The sequence below is a fragment of the Lactuca sativa genome, chromosome 8 (assembly GCF_002870075.4).
Source record: "Lactuca sativa cultivar Salinas chromosome 8, Lsat_Salinas_v11, whole genome shotgun sequence".
NCBI lineage: Eukaryota > Viridiplantae > Streptophyta > Magnoliopsida > Asterales > Asteraceae > Lactuca > Lactuca sativa.
This window is the reverse complement of record NC_056630.2, coordinates 103,859,722-103,884,160: the sequence shown is the minus strand read 5'-3', so window position 1 is coordinate 103,884,160 and position 24,439 is coordinate 103,859,722. Positions and strand designations below refer to the sequence as shown.

The following is a 24,439-nucleotide window of genomic DNA, read 5'->3' as shown; positions in this document are numbered from 1 at the left end:
TAATGCTTTGATACCAACTGTGACATCCCCAAAATCTCGGCCGAAAAAGACCGTTTTTCATTTATGCTTTAAAAATATTTTCAGAGTAAATCCTTTTGATTTGAAAGAGTTGCAGAATTTGTTCCCAAAAACAAAACATGATAAAACAATGTTTACCAAAGCATTTCATAAAAGAAATGCATTTTTCATTATAATCAAAACTCGGGGTGTCATGTTCCGATACAGACCAATAAGCATAAACGAATACATTACAAGTCAATCAACAAATATAAACATATGCAGACTTGTAATCAAAACAACTGATGGTTCATCCATCTCATGCCCTCGCGCCACTTCCTGTAATACAATTTAAAACTGAGTGGGTCAGGCTTGGGAGCCTGGTGAGCATATAGGGTTTTCAACCCACAATAAATAATCATATTTAATTTTCACCAACCAACAATAACCCAATTACCCATTCCCGTTATTCTCACTTTATGTCCCTAAAACAACTAACACAAGGGACCTAGTCTAAGAATATTTCATCGGGGCGACAACACATGCTTCGGGGGTACCTCAGCAATATAAGTCAAATAAGACAACCATGAGGGGGATGGAGTACAGCGAATGAACACCCAAGTTCATTAACACCTACAGGCGGCGAACCTACTAATGTTTCCACAAGACTGTCTAGAATAGCCAGTGGTCGTCATCTAAACTCCGCTAGATGACTAAATCAAACAACAACGAGGCCTCTCATCTGTTTATTACACACCAACTATCTACCCATGTTCTACCCAACATATTAGTAGATAAAATATACATTTTTATACTTAGTTTTGAAAATCTGTATAGCATGCTTTAATCAACACATAATCCACATAACAGATGAGGCACACACACACATAGCACATATCTCATAGAGAATAAATCATATCTATGAGATAGAAGAGAGTGAATACACATTCACACATAACACAACCAAATATATACACATAGCACGTATTTTATTTAAAATACTTCATATTATTGTATTTGGAAGAAGGTAACTACACACTCACACTTATAAACAACAATATACTTAATACACTCGAACCAAACTTGTATTATTATCGTGTTTATGAAAGGTAGTATACACTCACTTGATCAGAAGATGATCGGACAGCACTACGACTTGCAGAAGTAGTAATCCTCAGCAGATCTGGAAGATCTCTTCAAAAATCGAACTTCTCGCGGGCAGAGCTTCGGCTCGGGAACCGCACTTCTCGGGATCTTCGGGATCTCGGGACTTGCCTCGGGGCTCGAGAATAATATCGGGGCTTCGGGATATTTCTGGCACGCAAAACGATGCAAAACGGGAGAGAGAAGATAAGAAATTGGCAATTGGGTCGGCTGCCCTCGCATCCTATTTATAGGAGGCTGGAGCCTCGGAGTACGCGGGGCGTACTGCAGTACGCAGCGCGTACTGCTTCCGAAATCGTCACTGCATGCGTCATCCGAAATGTCGACACTCTTCGAAGTACGCGGGGCGTACGTCGGATCAGACCGGTGACTCACCTTCGGATAATGCCTCCGAATTTCCATTTAAATTTAAATACAAAATAATTAATAAACTTCGGAAATTCATATCTTCTTCATACGAACTCCGTTTTCGACGTTCTTTATATCCACGCGTAGGTGAGACTACGCTCTACAACTTTCGTTTAGACTACGTCGGCTAATTTTGACTTAATTTTTATTATTTATTTTTAATAGGCCGCGACAGAAAAACTTCGTTATAAATTCATAACTTCTTCGTTTGACGTCCGTTCTCGCCTAACTTTTTATCGCTTTGATACCAACAATGAGATCTTCGATTTTCATTTAGATTGCTTCGGCTAAAAACCCCTCGATCTCAAATCGAGTAAAACAGGCTGCACACCGCTAAGCCGAAACTTCGATAAATCATAACTTCCTCATACGAAGTCAGATTTGGGCGTTCTAAATATATTCGGAAACCTCGTTTCAACTACTACAACATTATTCAAAGATATTAAGTTTATTTTACACTTAAATTTTGACGCTTATTTTTATTCTTAATTAATCAGACCACATAATTAAGCAATTAAGCACAAAACACATAATACTCAAATAATACATTCTTATTATTTCAAAACAAGTTACAAAGGTTAACCTAGACTATTACATTGCTAAAAATGGCAAGCCCGGAAACACAGGCGTTACAGAAAATATAGTCAACTTTTCTTCATCATCGTCTCTAGCTCCTCCATCATCATTTCGAGGAACCTTTCGGTTACGTGTATAAACATGAGGCTCGAAATAGTAATAGCAAAATATTGATGCTTCACGAACCAAGAATGCGTTGCAAATTGAACCTTCCACTCTAGCTTTATTTTTAACATCCTTTTTCTACTGATGGAGTAATCTACAACACAAAATTCAATAAACATATTAATTTATATTCAACAATTATTTGTTAGGAATACTATGTAAAGTACAAAATTAACCTTTCAAATGGATACATCCATCGATATTGGACGGGACCTACTATCTTCGCTTCATATGGCAAATGTATCGGCAAATGCTCCATTGAGTCAAAAAAGTCGGGGACAAAAATACCTTCCAATTTACAAAGAATTATGGGAATTTCATCTTCAATCCTTTTCATGTCTTCAACAGTAATTACCGATGCAGTTAATCTTTTAAAGAAAAGACTTAACTCGGTAATTGCTTCCCACACCTTTTTTCGCAACATCTCACGAAATGCAATTGGCAACAACCTTTGCATAAAAACATGGCAATCATGACTCTTCATTCCAAAGACTCTACATGTGCTCAAATCTACACACCTCCCTAGATTTGAAACATAACCATCTGGGAATGTCAAACTTTCTACCCATTTACATATGACTTTCTTTTGTTCCTTAGACAATGCATAAGGTGCTCTTGGATACTCGCCTGTAACTTGATTTTTATCAAACCCTTTTCTGTTACATAATAGTTTTAAATCAGCTCTTGCGCCTACATTATCCTTTGTCTTGTTTTTAACATCCATTACGGTGTAAAACAAATTTTCAAAGAACTTTTCTCAACATGCATAACATCAAAATTATGTCTTATAAGATTTATTTTCCAATATGGCAAATCCCAAAATATGCTTCTCTTTTTCCAACCACACTTAACCTTGCTGCATGATTTATTTACTACATAAGAATTAGCATCTGTCACTTTTACGAAACCATAATCTTCAATTTCCCTTAAAATTGCTGCACCTGTCATAATTGGAGGAGGATTCCTTCTTTCTACCCGATTCTTGGTGAATTTAGTCTTACTTAGTCTGAATGAGTGATCAGATTTGAGGAATCTTCTATGGCAGTCAAACCAAGAAATCTTCTTACCATTTGGAAGCCTAAATGCTTGTGAAGATTTCCCACAATGTGGACATGCTAACTTCCCTGCAGTTGACCAACCTGAAAGCATTCCATAAGCCGGGAAATCGCTAATTGTCCACATTAAAGCGGCTCTCATTTGAAAATTTTGTCTTAACGATACATCATATGTTAAGACACCTTCTTCCCATAATTGCTTTAGTTCGTCAATAACAGGTTCAAGGAAAACATCTAACTTATCCTTAGTATTCTTGGGTCCAGGCACAATTGCAGTAAAAAACATGTAAGGCTCTTTCATACATATAGACGGTGGCAAATTATAAGGTGTAATGATAATGGGCCAACACGAATATTGTGATCCTGAGGTTCCATGGGGTTGAAATCCATCTGTACATAGGCCCAACCTAGCATTACGCCTTTCAGCTGCAAATGAAGGATGATTGATATCAAATTTCTTCCAAGCTTCGGAATCAGATGGATGTCACATAACTCCAACATCATGACCATGATCCTCAGCATGCCATCGCATGGAAGCGACTATTGCTTGAGAAGCATATAATCTTTTCAACCTTGGAGTTAAAGGCAGGTAATGCATTCGGGTGTAAGCTACACGTGAACACTTAGAAGAATTTGTTGAAGATTTATACCTCTGCGCTTCACAAAATTTGCATTGATCAAGATCTTTGTTATCCCTCCAATATAACATGCATCCAGACCTACAACAATCAATATGTTCCACAGGTAGACCAAGTGCTTGTATTAACTTCTTTGTCTCATACAAACTATCAACCATGTTATTATCTTCTGGTAACCCATCCTTCATCGATTGACATATTGCATTAAAACATTGCTCATGGATGCGATATTCTGATTTGATATTCAATAGTCTAGCGGCAACAGACAATTGAGTTGCTTTTTTACAACCTGACCATAATTCTCTATCAGCAGCCTCTAGCATATCAAAGAACTTCTTATCTTCTGGATTTGGATCCTCATCAAAAGTTCTTCCTATAAAGTCATAACCGGCAACATCCATAACCATTTCACTGTAAGAGGGATCATGGTGTTCATTAAAAGGAGAGTGTGTATCATCCATCCCAAACGAAGTACTACCTATTGATGTTTCTCCATGTTTATTCCATAAATAGTAGTTCGGAATAAAACCAAACTTAGACAAGTGAAACTTTGCAACTTCAACTTCTTGAAATGCTCTGTTTAGACATTTTTTGCAAGGGCATTTAATTTTATCTCCATCCATAAAACTTTGATTACTACAAGCAAATTCAATGAATGTCTTCAATCCATTTGTGAAAATAGGTGAAATATATTCATCGGCATCTAGTCTATCATACATCCAACTCCTAGCCGTATTGCTCATTCTGCTAAGGTATACCAAAATTGTAAGAAAAAAAATAGCATTCATGATTAACGGTTGATATATATTTACTAATTACTTTCAACATGTGTTATGGAGACAATAGGAAGTAGTAATAGTTAAATTGAAGATCTAACGTTCCAATGAGAACATACCTTATTATCTAATTAATTAGACAACAACCGGATGATCAGGGGCGATGCAATATCTTTGTTTGATGTTCACTGCATTAATTTTAATCAATCAAATATTAGAGGAACCTGGACCAAATTTACTTTTTCTGACATTTTCCAACTTTCCAATCAAACAAAACACATAAATTAAACAAGGATATATATTGTTATATAACGTGATGGGAAAGTACCAACATCAAAAATTTGCTTTACACAAAACTTTTTGTGTATATTTTGTAACAGCGTCAGTATTTTGTCTACACAAAAGTTTTTGAAATCAATTAATAAGAAATAGGTCAAAAAGAATAAAGAACTAGAAAACTTACCAAGAAAAACATCACTCGCCCATGAATCATGGAGATAGAATCAACAGCCGAGGGTTCGTATTTTCCCTATAATCGACTACTGCACTGGAGGTCAGGAATGCGATATGCCTTGATAGGAACCAAAATTTTAGGGGTTGTCTGTTAAGGTTAACGCTGCTGGTGGTGGTGGCCGACATGGACATTAACGGTGGTGGTCATTGTAGAGATTATCGGTAATGCTTGTGTTACTCGTGAAATCACAATGAAAGAAATTAGATTTGGTGTTACTCGTGAGATCAAAGGAAAGAAATTAGATTTGGATTTGTTAATTATTTTTATAATATGACTACGTGTCATCTATTAGGTTTTAATAGTTTTAATTTGTTTATTTATTTATTATATTATTATTATTATTATATATTATATAAATTAAAAAAAATCATATTTGTATAATAATTTTTTTAATTCAACCTAAATTCAAATCATCTGGGCACATGTTTTTTTTCTTGCGAACAGTACTTATTTGAATTATTATTATTGGACTCTAATTATTTATTAAAATTCATATTTTCAAAATTAGATATTATGTATTGATGTTTCTCCATGTTCTAGTTTTGGGTTTTAATAATAGCCTTATTCGGGTTTTGGCTATTTCGGGCATAGGTCTTTTGGGTCCGGATAAACCGGGTAAAAGTTTAAGCTAAGAAAGACTCGAAATTTATAGATTTTTTCTTTTGGTACGTTGAGTAGACCTAGTAGCCATTGGATACGCACAAAAAAAAACAAGCTTCAAGAAACCTTTCTTTTCAATATTTGAACGACGAAGATATGTTTTTTTTTGTTCCTAAGGGGTGTGGGCACGGTTTGCCACGATGGGAATGGCGAACACCGTCCCCACCTTGCAGTCATCAATGTGGTTTGACCGCATATGGCTAGATTCCGCCACATCCTCTCTCTCTCTCTACCATTCTCCTCTTCCCAAGTTTGAAGAGTCAAATTCTTTTAAATTTGTTTTTTTTAACCTACAAACGATAGTCGGTTTCGAATACGTCATTCGGGTTAGTCGGGTTGATGTCATCCAACCAATCGTGGGTCATCGACCATCCGTGATCCTTTAATGGGTCTAAGCTTTGCTTAGGATGCCTCCAAATACTTAAAAAATTTATTGACCAATTTTGTAAAATAATAATTGTAAGCTTTTATCCAATAGAAAATACCTATAATTTGGTTACGTAGAAAATATTGTAGCAAGTTAGCTACAAACTTTGATTCCGTAGCAAAGACGGTAGAAAAATAACTACATATTTTAATTCCATAGCAAAATAGCAACAAAATTTGATTTGTAGAAAATGTTCATAGCAAAATAGCTACGGATTCTAATTATGTAGCAAATTCGTAGCAAGATAACTACACACATCAATTTTGTAGCAAAATAGCTATGGATTATGATTCCGTAGCAACTTCTGTAGCAAAATCGCTACAAACTTTAAATCATAGTAAGTTTTGTAGTGAAATAGCTATGGATTATGATTTTGTAGCAAATTTCGTTACAATCTACCTACGGTTTTACATTTTGTAGCAAAATTCCGTAGTTATTATACTATTAACTATGGAATGCAATTTTGAAGCAAATTTTGTAGTAAAATTGCTACACCTACCCATTTTGTAGCATATTCCATAGTAAAATAGCTACGGATTCTACTTCCATCAGAAATTTCCGTAATTATTCAGGCTTTTTCTAGTAGTGGGAGGTGTTTGTGTGTGTGGTTGGGTGGGGTGAATTAGTAGGGGTAAGAGTAAGTATGTAAGTGTAGGTGATGAGAGGGGTAAGTAGGTGTGTGTGGGTGTATAGGTAGGGTAAGGTCATCGTCGTTATCGGTGGGACACTACAAGAAATGGTGGCATTAACGACGACATGTAATTGACGCGTTACATGTTGTCGCTAAAGGCGTCATCGCTAATGTCAACCTAATAGTGATTCGCGTCAAACAAGCATCATCCGTCCGATTTGTTTTCAATCCAAGGGTCGTAGAGGAACGAAAAACCGCGTTGACTTTTCCCTCAAGGGTGTCGCCGCTAATAGTCTTTTGTCGCCGCTATTGTCCGTCGTTGCTAAAGGCCTTTACAGATAACCCCCCATCAGCTTCCTTTTCTCGTTTTGTTCGTTCCTTTCTTGTTGTGTGTGTCTCTCACCATGAAAACCCGCGATGAGCTTAGATGAACAACGACGCAAGCGACAATCCGGCGTCCCCAACTGCTCCTATCGCCACAACACTGCCACACCGCTGACCACCTCCATTACTAACGAAATGTTACGCTACCCATACAGTGATATAGAATTATAGAGGTGAATATACGATTGGATTTTGTTTGTTCATTCAACACTTAGAAAGACCTATCCTTCAACGTGAAATTACCCAATGAAAATCCTTCACTAGTCATCACACGGATCGCAATCGTACGGCAATTCATCCACCGATCTCATCCAATCCAACGGCTGTCAACGCACCCATCACAAACACAAAACCAACAACCACTATATAATCAAATCCCCGTGTCCAGAATTAGAAAACACACAGAAATCAAAACCAATTCCAGAGTATCTATTCCGTACGAAGAGATGTCAGGAAGAGGAAAGGGCGGCAAGGGACTCGGAAAGGGCGGAGCCAAGCGCCACCGTAAAGTTCTCCGAGACAACATCCAGGGAATCACGAAGCCGGCGATCCGTCGTTTGGCCAGGCGAGGTGGTGTTAAGCGTATCAGCGGTCTCATATACGAGGAGACGCGAGGTGTCCTCAAGATCTTTCTCGAGAACGTTATTCGTGATGCAGTAACCTACACCGAGCATGCTCGCCGGAAAACTGTGACTGCTATGGACGTGGTTTATGCCTTGAAGCGACAAGGTCGTACTCTTTATGGTTTTGGAGGTTAGGTAAGATTTAGGGCTTCTGGAATTAGGTGTAATTTGAGGTTTTGTTTCACAGATCTGTTTGTTGGTTTGTTAAAATTGTTCATATATCTGTGTAATTGAGATTCCCAATCAATGTTAGTTTGATCTTGTTGGCAGCTGTTTTGTCTGATTTTGCAATTTGTGCCTCTCAAGTTCTCAGTTCGTTTGATTTTCGTGTAATTTCAAATTTGCTGTGAGTGGATATTTAGAACAATTAAAAATCAAATTATTTGATAGATATTAGAAATAAGGTCGATAACATAGAACAACATGGGACTGATTTATCAACTAAAGATTCGTAAAAATGTAGACGTTGAGTCCTTATGAATGGAAACAGACGAGCCACATAGATGTAAAGAGAAACCGGATCAAACATCAGCATCAAAATCATGACGCAGAAAAGCAAATTGAACCAAAACGTACATAAAAATTGTATCTTTCACGTTCAAGAAAAAAGCGGAGCCTGGACAACCACCGTCATAGCCTTCATATCTCAACTTCATCTCCCTGAAACGCGATTCCGAGAGAAAAAAAAGACTATCAAGTTCACCTCTCTGTCTCTCTATGAAACTGAAACTGGAGCCACCACCTTCGTCTTATTTTCATTTCTACCGTCCTCTGATTTCGTTTGGGGAATGTATCTCTTAAACGTGATCTGGAGGGGACGACGACGGCACAAAGTCGGAGAAGCTGAAGAGAAGGCGCACATGAAGGAAGAGGGGTTTGGGATTTAATTTTGACAAAATTGCAAAAATGGTCTGTGATATGTAAATTTTTAGGGTTTTAAGGGTGTTTATCTTAGCTTTTCACAAGGAAAAAAAAAAACAAAAGATAAAAAAAAAAAAAAAAAGATAAAAAAAACAAAAAATAAAAGATGTTAGACAAAGCTAGTTTTAAAAACTATTTTTGGAGTTTTTATACAAAGAAAAAGATTTTTTTGGAAAAATCAGGAAATCCTGATTTTTTGTAACTTTTCCAAAAAGAACTTTTAGATTGTGAAAAGCTAAGCCAAACATCTCATAGTCCAAATCATGACTTTGTATTTGTGGTCAATTTGGAGTGATATATATGTGAAAATAGTCTATTCGAAAATTGAAATTACTATAATACCTTTAGGATATTTATTTTTAATTTTCGCAAAATTTAATATTTATTTATTTATTTTAATAATTAAAAAAAATAATAAAGGTCTCTTTCTCAACTCCCAATAACACCTTCATAATCTTATATATTCATAATCTGAAAAACACTTAAAAACATATTCATGAACTTAAGAATATCTTCCACAACCACCACCCTTTGACCACCGTCCACCACCACCACCACCCTTTGACCAATGTTTTGAAAACCGAATCGGACATCGAACCGGCCGTCTTACCGGTTCGATGGTTCAATTGGTTCGATTGGTCGAACAAGTACCAAAAACTGAATGAACCGGATAACGTCATATATATATATATATATATATATATATATATATATATATAAGTTTTAATATATTTTATAATATATTAACTAATAAAACATCATGATTTATGTTCTAATAAGTTTATACATCCTTCCAAAAAAATAAAATAAAATAATAAGTTATATGTTACTGTGGAAGAATATTCATTTAGTATTAGTGATTGTTTTATGTTTTGAAAACAGCCATCTCTCATATCCTACATCCTATATCGGTCAAAATACAAAAGTAAGAGGGATTTGGAGTTCTATAAAAGGAGTGGGTTACCAAGGAACTTAGAAAAGCCAAGCGTGCACTTTAGTATAAAATCGTGGGTCACTTTGAATTTTTCTTTAATACAATTTTATTTTATTTTTATTAAAAACCACCGGTTTTTCCGGTTTGACCAAGCCGGTTTTCACCGGTTTTTGGTTGAACCGCCGGTTTTTTCCAGTTTGATTGATTCACAGGCGGTTTTTAGGCCTTAAAAAACTGGAACCATTGCCGGTTCCCGGTTGAACCGGTCGGACCGGCCGGTCCGGTCCAGTTTTCAAAACCAAACCTTTGACCATCGTCTAGTTCCACCACTGTCTGCCACTACCACCGTTTGCCACTTCCATATATAGTTGAAATCTAATTCTAACAACCAATCACGACATCCACCATCATTGTTGAAATCTAATTCTAACCTCAAATTAAAACCAAGAGCTTATACTTAAAATCTAACCTGCAACTCAAATTCTTCAACACCTTCATATTCTTCAAAAATCCATACCCGACTCATCCATTACCCATTTTCTCCTCACATACGCATATACATACACCACACAATCGGAGATTTGGTTCCCAGTTTACAAACCTAGGAATTTGCAGATCCATCTCCATCTACGCACCAACCATCACCTCAATTACCCTCCTGTATCAAGCTCCATCGTTTCTACAAACCTTACACCCCCAAACATCACCTCCTGCATCATCTTCTTTACATACCCACCTCCATTATCATGTTCTTGATTCATTTTTTAGACTTGTTAAACGATTAAGAGAGTGGGAATAATAGAACTCAACACGCTACCAGCATCTGCATCGATTGCAAAAAATATGAGGGGATTAGCAAATCTATTTTTTCTCTCCGTATACACTTTGACGAAAAAAATCCTATGTTGTTAATCGATTGATAGTTAGGATCGGTTCTGGATTTTTGTGGCGTTTGGAAGGCTATAAGTCAATTATTTAAATATTCAAAGAGAGGATGGGTAATGCGACGGTCGGATCACTTAGGTAATTTCACTATAGTTGTTTGATGGGTGAAAAATAAGAAATTCATCACATGACTCGTTTTTTCCTGATGCATACCATATGCTTCTTCCCCAAGTTAAAATTGCTCTGTTAATTAACTTCCTTCTTGGAGGAATTAATCAGCAACTAGTGGAACTTCGGTTCATGGAGTAGGAAACTTAAAGATCGAATGATTGATCGTTCTTTTCTACTATTCTTGGGGTTCTTAAATTTGGGGTTGGGGGTATTAGGAGGTCACAAGGACATTAAGGTGTTTGTGCATATCTATGGTGCTTTCCTACGATATAGATAGATAGATAGATAGATAGAGAGAGAGAGAGAGGTAGGCCCAGATTAGGTAGTTATTTTATTTTCCATTTAAATTAAATAGAAAAAGCATAAAAATATATCAAACGGGCATAATAGTCTTGTCAATTTATCGAGGGACAAAAAATGCAAAGAAACTAGTTCAAAAAGACAACCAATCAAAAAAAGTCATGATTTGAACTGAAACCCCAAAAATTTGCATACCATAATGATCATTTTTGCAATATTGTCTTTAATCTTCAACAAAAACATTTGAGTCAAAATAATTTATTGATTTATGGTGGGGGAAAAAAAATATTATGACACCTCAGTAGATCATCAGATGGAACGTATCAAATACTTGCTGGGAGTCTGACTGTGCAGATAACAAATCTTTTGTGGTGGCTGAACTGTGGAAAAAAGATTGAGCACGCCCCCATTTTGTCTGCGATGGTGTGTTCTCATGGTCAAGATTGATTCCGTTTTAGGTGTTTTGTTTTGTGTGGCGTGCAAGGTTGGGAAATATCCCGAGTGCTATGGAGTTGAGCAAACGAGGAGTTCATATTAATTCATTGAAGTGTCTAACATGTGGTAATAATATGGAATGCTCGAACCACTTACCCATCTCCTGCATGATGGCGGAAAAAGTGATCGATACGATTCTCAATTGGTGTGGCCTCACGATGCAACTTTTTGATGTCATTTCCTCTTTTGATTTCTTGTAAATTGTTTTTATTGCCAACATTTCTTACTTATTGTTTGGCTTGCCGTCTTTAATAACTACGTCGGTTAAAAAAAAAGAAAGTCTAAAACCGAAACCACAGTGTGAAAAAATTAGCAAGACCAAAGTACATTGGCTGAAAACTTGAAAGACACAATTTTCTTTTCAATACTTTAGTAAGATATTTTGGTTTAAAAAAGGTTTAAGTTAGATATTTTGGTTTAAAAGAGGTTTAATAATTTTATTATGATATGTTGATGACTATGTGTTAGTTATTTGTAAATTTTATTGAAAGTGTTTTTAGAATATAGCTATGTAATTTTATTTAGTAAAACTATAACTACTCACAATTAATTAAAAAAAAGATATAACGAAAAGTTTCATATAAGTCGGTAATCAAATTAATTTGATAAATTTACTATAATAAAGGAAGGTTTTTTTCGACAAACGTCATATTTAATTCAATTTTTCAGATGTAATTTTGTGGTTATTTTGAATTATTTTTTTTCCCACATGTCATTTTATGATTTTTCTATTTTAGTAAATTTCACATAATATTTTAATATAATAATAGATTAAAATCAATTTCATTAATAAACATATATTTTTATTTCAAAATTCTTAAATTAACGGTCATTAGTTTATTTTGCCTATTTATTTAAGTTTAAAAGAAAATTCAGTTTTAATAATTTTTTTTTATTTTTTTATAAATCTAAAGTTCTTAAATATTTAAAATTATATATATATATATATATATATATATATATATATATATATATTAATTAATCAATTAATTAACCCATATAATAAATCGGTAAACAAAACAAAACAGTATAAAAAAATTCCCTTTCATTACACATGAATCAAATTCATATGATTTTGCAAACCAAACAAACAATTTAATAAAACGAAAAACTCATTAATTATAGGTTTTATGCATTTAAAATAAAAATAATAACATTAAACACCAATGAAAAAGTGTCCCTGACATGCAATTCTAAGATAAATCCGTGCCTCCACTAATTGACCAACCAAAGGCCGAGTTGTGTGCATACGCGGATCACCATCTAACGGTTATCTGTCCACGATCCAACGGTTAATGCACATCTCTTCTAAAGCACACATTTTCTTCCAATCCACTATATAAAACAAAAAACCCTTCCCCCAAATTCAAAACATACGGTTCAACTCAATTCACAGAGACACAGAAAGCAGATACAGAAAAATGTCTGGAAGAGGAAAAGGAGGCAAGGGATTGGGAAAGGGAGGAGCGAAGCGTCACAGGAAGGTTCTCCGTGACAACATCCAGGGGATTACAAAGCCGGCGATCCGCCGTCTGGCGAGGCGTGGTGGCGTGAAGCGTATTAGCGGTCTTATCTATGAAGAGACACGAGGCGTGTTAAAGATCTTCCTCGAGAACGTTATTCGTGACGCTGTTACTTACACCGAGCACGCTCGTCGGAAAACTGTTACTGCCATGGATGTTGTCTATGCCTTGAAGCGTCAGGGACGAACTCTGTATGGTTTCGGTGGTTAGGGTTAGTTAAGGTTTATAGATTAGTTTCTATCCTGTTTCATTTACGTTTCCGATTTGGTTAGTTTTTGTGTAGAGATGTTTGTTATATCGGTATAACTGAAGCTAGATTCTGATTTAAGATGAATTTTAAACTCACTTTCATGTTAGTTTTCACTTCGATTGTTTTATTATTCTCAAATGTGAAACTACTTATGGTTTAATTGTTACCGAATTTTTAAGTTTAATATCTTCATCACGACTGTTGACTCTTGTTTGTAAAAGTTCATACATTAATAGAGTGGTTGCTCTCGAGTAGGTTTATGGTTTTGGTTTGAGATACGAATTCCGTCTAATTGCTACTCTAAGATTGTGATCAAAATAACGATTAAATTGGGTTTGATCATATGTTTTAGTTAGGGTTTACATGTTTGCTTTGCATATATATAATGATTGGCAGTTAGTGTTTGAGTTGCATTGTATTGTCTTATTTCAAGTTTGGACATAAGAATCATACTATGTAGATTTGGGTATTGATGAATCTGGTCCTTCGGGATGCAAGATGTAGCGCTTAGCACAATGAATACGTCTAATTCTGGAGCCTGGACAGACCTGAAAAGAAGAAGCAACGTCAGACGTTCACCAGATGATGAGCCCGAGAGAACGCTCTAATGCTTAAGTCAATCACGAGATTTGAGTTGTTATAATCGAGTAGTGAGTCTATTGTGATTTCTAAGAACATATCTGTTAGCAAAATGGGCCGACCTGCTTTTATACCATTGGCGCATTAGGAAGGCGGAGTCGAGGACGAACTGAAGAGGTCTCTGTCTCGTCGTCATTAATAATGTACTCTATGCCAATGGTACAAAAGTGATACTTAGGAACCCTCAGTAGTCTTGTCATTCTCGTTATCCAAGCTGCATAGGATCGTTAGTCCATGACAGGCTGTTGGTATGCAATTCCCGATGACTTCTTGACCTGACTTTTGTTAATGTTGGTTCACAACGTCTCCTACAAGTAAAGTGGTTCGGCTTCGTCCGACGTGGTTTGCTATTCCAACATATGTTTGTTCGGATCGGTCTTTAGTGGATTGGAGTTCGTCCTGCCGAGCCATTTTGATTCGGAGGTGAGATACCTCATTGGGTATATTAAACTTTAGGGTAAATTACACCAGTCGTCCCTCGTGTATGTGTCCAAAAGCACGTTTGGTCCCTATTTTCAAAAATTAACTCGAACCGTCCCTCATTTGGTTAAAAGTTGCATGCTTCGTCCCTCGCTGATATAAAATGACTATCTTGCCCTTTTCTTTTTCTTTTTCATTTATTTTTCATTTGTTTATAATTTATATACTATTTTTTTTGTTAAGTATAATTTTTAGAAAATGGAAATTTCACTTGAATTGGTTCCGAACCTTCTCACCATCAATGATCTCCTACAACCAGTCACTTCTGACACCAGCCACCTCCGGCCACCAGCTAACTCCGACAAACACCACCATTCATCTCCAAAAATAAAAAACAAACCTGGAATTAAACCCTAAAATAAAACCCAAATCCATACCCTAGATCTACAAATCAGTTAAACGAAGAAGAGAGATGAAAGGATATGAGAAACACTGTGGTCGGACACCAATTGTTCAATCCCTTATCTTACCATTGCCATGAAACCTGGAACTCCGGTTGGTTTCTCCCCAAACTTGTTTGAAAAAAAAATCCTAGAATTTGTTTCAGTGAGGAGAGTTGATGTGATCTATTCGGACATTGTTCTTCTTCCACCAGACGTCGTCGTTCCCCTCCCTTTCCTTCCTCTTTGTCTCGAAACTCAAGGAGCTGACGATCTGTTAGATGATGGTGTAGATATGAGACAATGGTGCAAAGATGTTGGTCCTCTAACTCTCTCTAAGACAATGGTTTGAAGACAAGGATGGTTTTCAGGTGCTAGGGTTTCCGGCGAAGAGGTGGTGACGATGGCTTACAGGTAGAGATCGACATTTTCAAGTGGCGATGACGATGTTGTAAGTGGCTTCAGACGTTGATGGATGTAGAGAGAAATTTCATTGGAGGTTAGGGACGATGATTGGAATAGCCACCTAAGAGTGGCCGTCGGAGGGAGTAGCTGCCGGTGATGGTTTAAGGATGGTGGTTTTGGGTTTCTTGGAAGAGGTTAGAGACGAGAGGAAGAGAAATATCGATAGAGGAGACGATGAGGTGGGTGGAAAGGTAGGACAGGGGCCTTTTTTCTTTTTTAAATTACTAATAATAATAATAACATTAAAGTTAATGGAAAACAAATGCACAAAGGGCATTATAGTCATTTCAGATCCGACAATGACTAAAACCGCAACACAATAATTTGTTAGGGACGAAGCGTGCAACTTTTAACGCCATGAGGGACGGTCCGAGTTAATTTTTGAAAATAGGGACTAAACATGCTTTTGGACATATGCACGAGGGACGATTGGTGTAATTTACCCTAAACTTTAACTGGTTGTGGGATTATATTTCAATTAAAAGAGATGGATGAAAGGTGGTTTAACAACCATCTAGCCCCTACTAGCTCCTCCACTAATCCAAATATTTGTTTTTTTTTTCTACCATATAAATATCAAATATTTTGGTAATAAAAAGTGATTTTTGTTCTGAAATTCAATCTCAAATACCTTTTAAGATTCATCAAGGCATAATTGTATCGAGAGGTAAATCCACAAATTTACCATGAAAAGTTAAAATTTCCAACTTATTTTAATTGACGCATAAAACGTGCTCTAAAATGCTTTACCAATGCGGTAAATATAATTTGATCTTAAGGATATTTAGGTCATTCTGAATTTTATGTTCATGAATAGTAAGAATGTTTGTCCTACTAAAATTGATATTTGTTCTCGTTTTGTTGTAGATATCTTTATTTGTAATCTTATTTATTCTTAACTAGTTTATAACCTGTGAGAACCACGGTTAGAAAATTAATTAAACTTTCTAAGTAAAAACTCAAAACTATTAATTAATAATTTTAAATAACTTATTAATTAAAAGATACTTTTTAGTTATATATAAAATTATAATCGTTGATTCAAATAAATACGTAAAATATATCATCTTATAATTTGTATAAATTTTATTTTATTATAATTTGTATAAATTTTATTTTATTTTTATTCTAATATTATTAATTTAATGTAATTAAAATGTAATTTAAATTTTGAAATTTGAAATTTGAAATGGAGAATTAATAGATTGATAAGTGTCATGATATTAATTACAAGTATCAATAGATTGACAAATGTCATGATATTTATTACAATACCTAACGTGGTGACACATGACAAAAAAAACTATTCTTTTATTAGTATAGAGAGAGGAGATGTATAGATATATCATAACATATCAAACATCCTATCTGTTTTCGGTGTTATATATGATATATAATGTTTTGTTAATTCAAGAAAACTAATGGGAATGTTAGGGTTTTTTGGAAATTTTTTTATGTAACTTTCAAATTTGATAATCAAGTAAAATAGAAAAAAAAAAAAAAAAGAAAATTATAGATTTTATTGAGGAAACTGTCTTGAAATTAAAATCATAAAATCATTAGACTTATCGGTTTCTTAAATGAAATAAAAAACAAATATCATAGGAGTTTAATACAAACGAAAAAGACGATAATGGCCCGCGAAATGGTTCGATCCAAACTTTGAAAGCAAAACCAATCCAACACAAATTCCCTCTTCTTCTTCTTCTTTATCCGCCCAATGACACCAGAGAATCTCCTCCACCGCCCCACTCATACCCAATACTGCACTCTCGGCTGTCCGATCCTCGACGCCTTCCTCGGCGGCGGAATCCCCTGCAACTCAATCACCGAACTCGTCGCTGAAAGCGGTTGCGGCAAAACCCAACTCTCTCTCCAACTCCTCTTTACCGCTCAGCTTCCTCTCCACCTCAACGGCCTTTCCGCCTCCTCTCTCTATCTATACTCCGAGTACCCATTTCCCAACCGCCGGTTAGACCAACTCGTTGAATCGTTTCGGTCGTCTCATCCAATCTTATTCGCCTCTTCTCGTGACCCTCGTGATTACATATTTACCCGCAATTGTCAGACTGCACAAGACCTGCTCGATGTATTGCTCCTCTTGGAGTCTCGTCTTGAGAAACCAAAGGAAACCCGGTTGGATATCAAATTGATTGTTATTGATTCGATTGCTGCTTTATTCAGAAGCGATTTTGACAACAACCCGGCAGATCTGAAGCGGAGATCCTCTTTGTTCTTCAAGATCTCCTCCATTTTGAAGTCACACGCTAGGCGTCGTGGGATTGCGATTGTGGTTACAAACCAGGTGGTTGACTCAATGGACGACAATAATGGGTCAAGTGGTGTCCGAGTTGGGAATCTGGAGTCTATGTATACATCTGGAAGACGAGTTCTTCCAGCTTTGGGATTGTCTTGGGCTAACTGTGTTAACTCAAGACTGTTTTTGTCAAGACATGAGGTAATAGAAGGTGTAGAAAATGGTTTACCTGATTCTGATTATAGTGGTTATGTCAGTAGACGAAAAAGGAGAGAACTTCATGTTGTTTTTGCCCCCCATTTACCTCATTCGTCTTGTGAGTTTGTTATACTAAGGGATGGTGTTTTTGGTGTTGATGAATGTCTTTAAGAAATGGGATTTACCTTCTTCAGCAAATGTTATCATATTTGAAAGCATTTCAAGAATGCCCATTTGTTATTAGCTTATTTAACATTACATTTGGTTTTTCTGGGGGGGAATTTAATGTATGCCATAGGGTTCATCGTTAATATGTTTGATTTATGATGATTTTTGTATACTCCCTTTTCTAGAAATGAAAAAAAAAATATTATCTTTGAGCTTGAATATGTTGTAGGAGACTAACTAGTGTGTTTTTATTATTATCCGCCATATTTTTTATTTTGTAAGAATTGAAGTTTAATGTCATTCTGAGAATATTGTTCCACAAACTGTATTTATGAAGCACACATTACATCATCATCTTTTACAAGTATATAACCCTACCACATGCCCTAGAAGCTATACCATATAATCTTGAAAACTTTTCGGTTTTTTCATGGTTACATTTGAATATTAGTTGTAGAAGTCTTGATAGCTTTGTTGATTTCAACCTCTGCAAAAAAGTGAAATTGCTTTAGGCTCTATTTGTCATTTGTTTTTTACTTAATGGACTTAACAAGACAAAACTAGATACTGTTTTCTTTTTAAACTTAATATAGAAAGATCGACTTACCTCCTTTTATCTTGTTGATGAGAACTGGGAATATCATGCTCAATTGGAATACTTTATGAATACAAATGGCACTGAAAACACACATGCAACAAATTAGTATTATTTTACAAACAAACATCTATTTAAACTCAATACTTTTTAACAAAATTCAGTTGTAGAGTAAAGAATTAGAAAACATGATATCAAAAAGGGCTCATTTTTCTAGTTAGTCAACTTCAATTTAGGATTTGGTATAAACTTGGGAGAAAAAAAGTGGAATCGATGAAAAACTTACCAATCAAAAAGATTGTTAGCATGGAAACAAGCATGACTCGAAATGAACAACTTCTGTGCAAATGTATTGAGGTCTGTAGTTGCCTTTGACCACCAACAGCCCTTTTAAATATCTGTAAACACATTCACTTTTGAATATTAAACTAAATGTTAATAAGCCTGCATTTGTCACACATGACAAAACTGGACTAGACTGGACTAAATATAGACGTGACATGATATGACATTCACGTCTTTTTGTACAGACAAGATATCTCCCATCTTTTTGGTTATATCAGTTTCAGTTCAATACATATCAAACACAGTACAATTAAGTTAACATACTAACCTGGTTGATCCTATAATTCCCACATCTTGGTCTCCATAAATAACCTTTATCTTTCGATGTGGACTCACTATTCACAATTAATGATTTCTTTTCTTCATTATCATGACCAATTGTAATCTTTAGTGTGCCAACATCTTGTGAACCCCATGTTCTTCTAGAACTTGCCTTCTTATCACATGAAGAACCATCACTAGTTCCCAATACTTCATGGCTAACATCTTTACAACTTGTGATATAATTTGTTTTTTTTGGGCTATCTTTTTTCGAAGAATCTTTAATATCAGAATCCGAGTCTTTTGTGCTATTTGAGCTTCCTGGATTCCCGGAGAGAAACATAGCTAAGTCATCACGTTCGTCTTCATCCAAATTCACCCAACGAAGTGGTTTTCTGACTCCGTCACTGAAATACTCTTTCAATGCTTCTTCGACTCCTGAAATCTGGGTAGCTATGGCGGAAACGAACTGTTCATGTCTCGTTGACCTAATTTCGTCGACGTTTCTGTAGCTCATTCTTACAGCTCTTTGAAATTCATCCAACTGAAATCAAGAATTTTAAAGGTTAAAAACATAGATTATGTTTCAAAATCCTTTGAATTTAGGGTATGATCGTGTTCATATACCTGCCATTTTGCTGTGGCTAAAGCAGTTTGAAGCTCCCTACAAAGCTCATCTACAGCAATGGATGATATCCCTTCCCTCTTCTGTCTAACCCATGTCCTATAAGCTGACTCCATTCTAAAAATTTCGAAAAACAACAGAATCATGTCATACAAATTAATACTTTTTGGATTGAAATGAAAAACCCACATAAAAAATTAGAATAATGATATGTCTAGAAGAGAAAATCCCCAGATGCATGGTCAAACCATAAATAGTCAAAGATTTTGACATGCCCTAACACAAAATCGAACGGAAAAAACTAGGGATTGAATCGAAATAAACGATACCCAGATAACAAAATAAAGGAATCAACAAGAACCCTGAATGAATTTGTGTGAAGGTTGAGAAGAAACCATACATATCTGCAGATGCCTGAACCTCCTCTGCGGCTGAAAAGAAGATGTCTTTCTGCCATAGATCAAAGGTGTTCGCTACCAACATATTTTCGTGAATTTCTCAAAAATTAAATGGGATTTCGTTTGTTTTTGATCTTTTTGGTATATGTTTCGTGAAAAAATTTGGAGGTTGGATTAGGAAGGGGTTCTCTTCTTCCTCTCTTCTTTGCTTTCTTTAAGCAAAGAAGAGAAGAAAGAAGAGAGAGAAAGCTAAGGAGGAGGGAGAGAGAGAGGGGAGAACAGAGATAGAGACAGGGTGGGAGGTATAATGGTTTATTTTTTTTTTTTATATATTTCTCCTGCAAATTAAAAAAAACGAGTTTTTTTTTTATTCTTTTATATTTTTTGTTGGTTGAGAAAAAGACGCCAGCTTATGGGATATTATTAACCACATTCAGAAAACAATAAACTCTCATTTTCCTGTAAAGCATGTGTAACTTCATATGTAACTTAATAAAAATATGTTAGTTTTTAAGATATTTTATTGTTTATTATAAAATATATTAAATTATATATAAGTCAAATGTTATATTATTTATAAATGTATATTATATAAATGGGCCTGGTTATGGTTGTGATTTGAAGATTGTAGCCATATTAACAAGAACTGTTTTGATTAATTTATGAAAATTATAATGTGTTTTTTTATTTATAATCTATTCTCAATTTCTCATCCTTGTTACAACTAACTTGATGGTTTTCAATAAGTTTTTTTTTTCTTATTTATTTATTTATAAGAATTCCACTCAAATATTTGTTGACTTTCTAATAAATATGCATTTATAGTTAAGTTAATGTCACATTTTTAGTGAGTTTATGAGCAATTATATCATCAAACATAACTTTATACATATTTTGGAGTTTCTAAATTGAGTTCGAGCCGACATAATGCATCCAAACGAGCTCAAACTTGTTTCAAAAAGACACGTGGCAAACAATAAATGATGCTAGTATAGGATAACTTACGTGGTCAGGGGAGCAGGTGATCCAGGCTTAGTGAGATGGTAAAATATAGAAGCGTCGGCTGGTGGATTAGTGAACGAAAAAGAGAATATGATAAGGTGTGGACGGTTCCACGTACATTAGTATGCATTCACGCCAGCCATCCACTATGGGCCTGTGGGGCCCAGAACACCAATATAAAGAACCATTATTTATTTAAAAAAGATTATTTACTCATTTATAGCCACATATGATGATTATACTATATAAGGCATTTTCGGAAAATAATTATTCTGTTTTAATTGAGCAATATATTTTCTAGCCAAACAGTATTTTAAGATTTTAAAGTTTTCATTAAGTATTTTAGACAGAAAAAAGTATATTTTAAAATTTTAAAATACATCTGTAACAACGCAAATTTTCAAACAAATTTTTCATTTCAAAAATAAAGTATTTTCATTCAAACAAGGCATAATTATTCCAAGTGTTATGTCAAAATACAATTCATAGAATTCCCAAGATTTCAAAACATCAATCAGTGTGTACAGATCACGCCGGCGCCTTCCCACGGTCCTCGCTAGTACCTGAAATACATACATTACAACTGTAAGCATAAATGCTTAGTGAGTTCCCCAATATACAACTTACGCACATACGCCTTTCCAGGCCCTGACCTTCCGGTCCATGTGTCTCAGGGGACTTCCGTCCCTGCTGGGTAAACCTTCCGGTCCTACCCACGCCGACCTTCCGGTCCATAACACAACGCCTTCCGGCCCATAACGTAATCGCCTTCCGGCCCATAACATAATGCCTTTCGGCCCATAACATAATCGCCTTCCGACCCATAACATACATAGCACATATAACAAATAACTTACCACATATAGCACATATATCACATATCATATCTGACCTTCCGGTCATACAGTCAAACCCTTCCGGGTACAGTATAGTGAGAAGACTCACCTCGTGAATATCGAAAGCTAGCAAATCCCGAAATCACTCGTGCTCGATCCGCCGAGCTACAATCTCCCTATAACATCATATATCTCTTATTAACACTTTTATCTTCTAAGTTTGACTATCCCTAAGAAGTCAGACATAGGTCAACTCTGGTCAATGGTCAACGGTCAACGGTCAACTTGATCGGACTCGGCGAGTGCTATGGCGACTCGGCGAGTCTAGACGTCCTCACCAATTCTCTAATATTCCCTTTCTACTCGTCGAGTATTCCTCTTGACTCGACGAGTTCCTCCTGGAAGAATCGCGGTGCCACCCCGACTCAACTCGCCGAGTCTGAAGAACAACTCGACGAGTTCCAGTTAATCTTCAAGCTACTCGCCGAGTCTGTTCATCGGACTCGGCGAGTCCATGCCATGCAACCGCTCAAACTGCTTTCTAAGGTCAGAACTGCTCCGACCATTCATAGGTCTGGCCTTCCTAAACTGATTCATCACGTAATGTCCCCATTTCGGTGCTCATAATACACCCCATGACTCATAATTTACATTTTGACCTAAGGCATAAGGATTCCAATCCAAAACCTCCATTGATTCCCGAAATGCTCAGGCATGGGACATTCTGGACCTCCAAAGGTCCCAATACAGGGTTCCAATCGTTTGGGGGACTAAGGTAACATTCAATCTAGCCACAAAAGGGTTCCATAAACCCTAAATCCATATACACATCAACATAGAAGAATGTAACTCGAATTATTACCTGAATAATGTGCTCTCTGTGTTCCCAATCCTCAGAACGTGACTTATCTTGTTGTTCCCTTAACCAAGCCTTCTCTTCCTTGCACAACAACTCTTCCAAAATCAACAATGGTCTTCAACCTTGCTCCAGATGCGCACAATCGAATTAGGGTTTCTCTCAGAAGGCTAGAGTGAACAATGACGGCCATAAAGTCCCTCATATACGTCCCAAATCTGAACGGTTAGGGTTTTCGCTAAACAACGCAGACTCGCCGAGTCCATATCCGGACTCGTCGAGTCCAGTCGCGAACCCGCGACCAGATCCGCGATCCTACTCGGCGAGTCTAGGCTCCAACTCGCCGAGTCCCCTCTAAAAACACCCCAAAAACATAATTATAATAATACCTGAAATTCCGGGCTGTTACAACATCTGAAGTTTCAACTTTCAAGTAAATATTTGTTTTTGTTTTTGTTTTTGTTTTGTTTTGTTTTTTTTTTTGGGTATTGAAATCAAAATAAAAATTAAAGAAACATAACAAAAATGAAATAGATTCATATAATGGCATAAATGTACAATTTAGTTGAAAACTGATAATATCGTTAAATCCAAAATGCACCATTTCGATAGATAATGATTAGTCGTCTCAGTAAATAAACAAAAGTCAAGTTATTTTTTTATTTCTCTCGTAATTTTGTGGTCATATTTGCAATTGCTTTAAATGACACTACATAGAATGATACAGAAATACCATTGTCCGTGTCAGCTTATAAGTTAGTTATTTGATAACAAAATAAACATGATACACAAAAACAACTGTGAAATCTGAATTATGGATGATTGGGTTACGTTGCGAGCTGGAAATGAGACATTTTCATCATCCCACCACACAAATTCAATAATACAAAAACAATTATAATCATTTACTTTGTAACATACTTTTTGTATATAAAATAAAAAATTAAATATACTTATTGCTTGGTATTTATCATATATTTTAGACACAACAAACTAATGATTATATACCCATTGTTTTCATAAGATTCTTCCAAGTTCGTAATCATCACAAAATAATTCAAATGATGGTTTTCATAAGATTCTTCCAAATTAAAAAGACTTGACGGAAAATTTTGCGGTAGAGATCGAAATCTCCCCGCCAACTCAGCATGAATACCGCCCCTCTACCGCGGTCTGGGTGTGGTGGAGGCCGCATCATGGTAGTCTACGGCTGCACTCCCATTTTTCCCTCTCTCCTTTTTTACTTGCTCTCTGACTCTCTCTCTCTTTCCTTTCTCAACCAATCATCTTTCTTTCTTTTTCTTATCTTTTCTCTTTCATAACCGTTTCCACTAGAGGTGACAATCGTGTCGTGTCGAAACACTAAACGGGTTGAAAGTGTTTGACCCTAACCCGACCCATTTAATTAACGTGTCGTGTCGTGTCAACCCGTTTATT

General features: G+C 35.8%; 5 protein-coding genes across 5 annotated transcripts; 3 read left to right on the top strand and 2 right to left on the bottom strand.

Moving 5' to 3' along the window:
• Positions 1–3,849: 3,849 nt before the first annotated feature.
• LOC111909581 (uncharacterized) lies at positions 3,850–4,746 on the bottom strand. Its single transcript, XM_023905369.2, has one exon. It carries the CDS (start codon positions 4,744–4,746, stop codon positions 3,850–3,852), a length of 897 nt encoding a protein of 298 aa, XP_023761137.2.
• Positions 4,747–7,789: 3,043 nt separating this feature from the next.
• Positions 7,790–8,287, top strand: LOC111909606 (histone H4). The gene has a single exon (XM_023905395.3). The coding sequence runs from the start codon at positions 7,842–7,844 to the stop codon at positions 8,151–8,153; it is 312 nt and encodes a 103-aa protein (XP_023761163.1). The 5' UTR covers positions 7,790–7,841; the 3' UTR covers positions 8,154–8,287.
• A 4,797-nt stretch (positions 8,288–13,084) lies between these two features.
• LOC111909605 (histone H4) lies at positions 13,085–13,610 on the top strand. The gene has a single exon (XM_023905394.3). It carries the CDS (start codon positions 13,146–13,148, stop codon positions 13,455–13,457), a length of 312 nt encoding a protein of 103 aa, XP_023761162.1. The 5' UTR covers positions 13,085–13,145; the 3' UTR covers positions 13,458–13,610.
• Positions 13,611–16,951: 3,341 nt separating this feature from the next.
• LOC111909607 (DNA repair protein XRCC3 homolog) lies at positions 16,952–18,303 on the top strand. Its single transcript, XM_023905396.3, has one exon. It carries the CDS (start codon positions 17,182–17,184, stop codon positions 18,085–18,087), a length of 906 nt encoding a protein of 301 aa, XP_023761164.2. The 5' UTR covers positions 16,952–17,181; the 3' UTR covers positions 18,088–18,303.
• An 81-nt stretch (positions 18,304–18,384) lies between these two features.
• Positions 18,385–20,614, bottom strand: LOC111909608 (uncharacterized). Its single transcript, XM_023905397.3, has 6 exons — positions 20,311–20,614; positions 19,913–20,027; positions 19,293–19,829; positions 18,966–19,077; positions 18,692–18,762; positions 18,385–18,571 (listed from the first exon to the last, which is right to left on the bottom strand). The coding sequence occupies exons 1-5, from the start codon at positions 20,391–20,393 to the stop codon at positions 18,731–18,733; spliced, it is 879 nt and encodes a 292-aa protein (XP_023761165.1). The 5' UTR covers positions 20,394–20,614; the 3' UTR covers positions 18,385–18,571; positions 18,692–18,730.
• Between the last annotated feature and the right edge of the window lie 3,825 nt (positions 20,615–24,439).

Coding starts and splice junctions, on each gene's coding strand:
- LOC111909608 (XM_023905397.3), bottom strand. CDS start 20,393: ATGTTGGTAGCGAACACCTTTGATCTATGGCAGAAAGACATCTTCTTT. Junction 19,078..19,292: donor GGAATTATAGGATCAACCAG/GTTAGTATGTTA, acceptor ATGTGTTTACAG/ATATTTAAAAGGGCTGTTGG. Junction 18,763..18,965: donor GCTAACAATCTTTTTGATTG/GTAAGTTTTTCA, acceptor GTGTGTTTTCAG/TGCCATTTGTATTCATAAAG.
- LOC111909606 (XM_023905395.3), top strand. CDS start 7,842: ATGTCAGGAAGAGGAAAGGGCGGCAAGGGACTCGGAAAGGGCGGAGCC.
- LOC111909605 (XM_023905394.3), top strand. CDS start 13,146: ATGTCTGGAAGAGGAAAAGGAGGCAAGGGATTGGGAAAGGGAGGAGCG.
- LOC111909581 (XM_023905369.2), bottom strand. CDS start 4,746: ATGAGCAATACGGCTAGGAGTTGGATGTATGATAGACTAGATGCCGAT.
- LOC111909607 (XM_023905396.3), top strand. CDS start 17,182: ATGACACCAGAGAATCTCCTCCACCGCCCCACTCATACCCAATACTGC.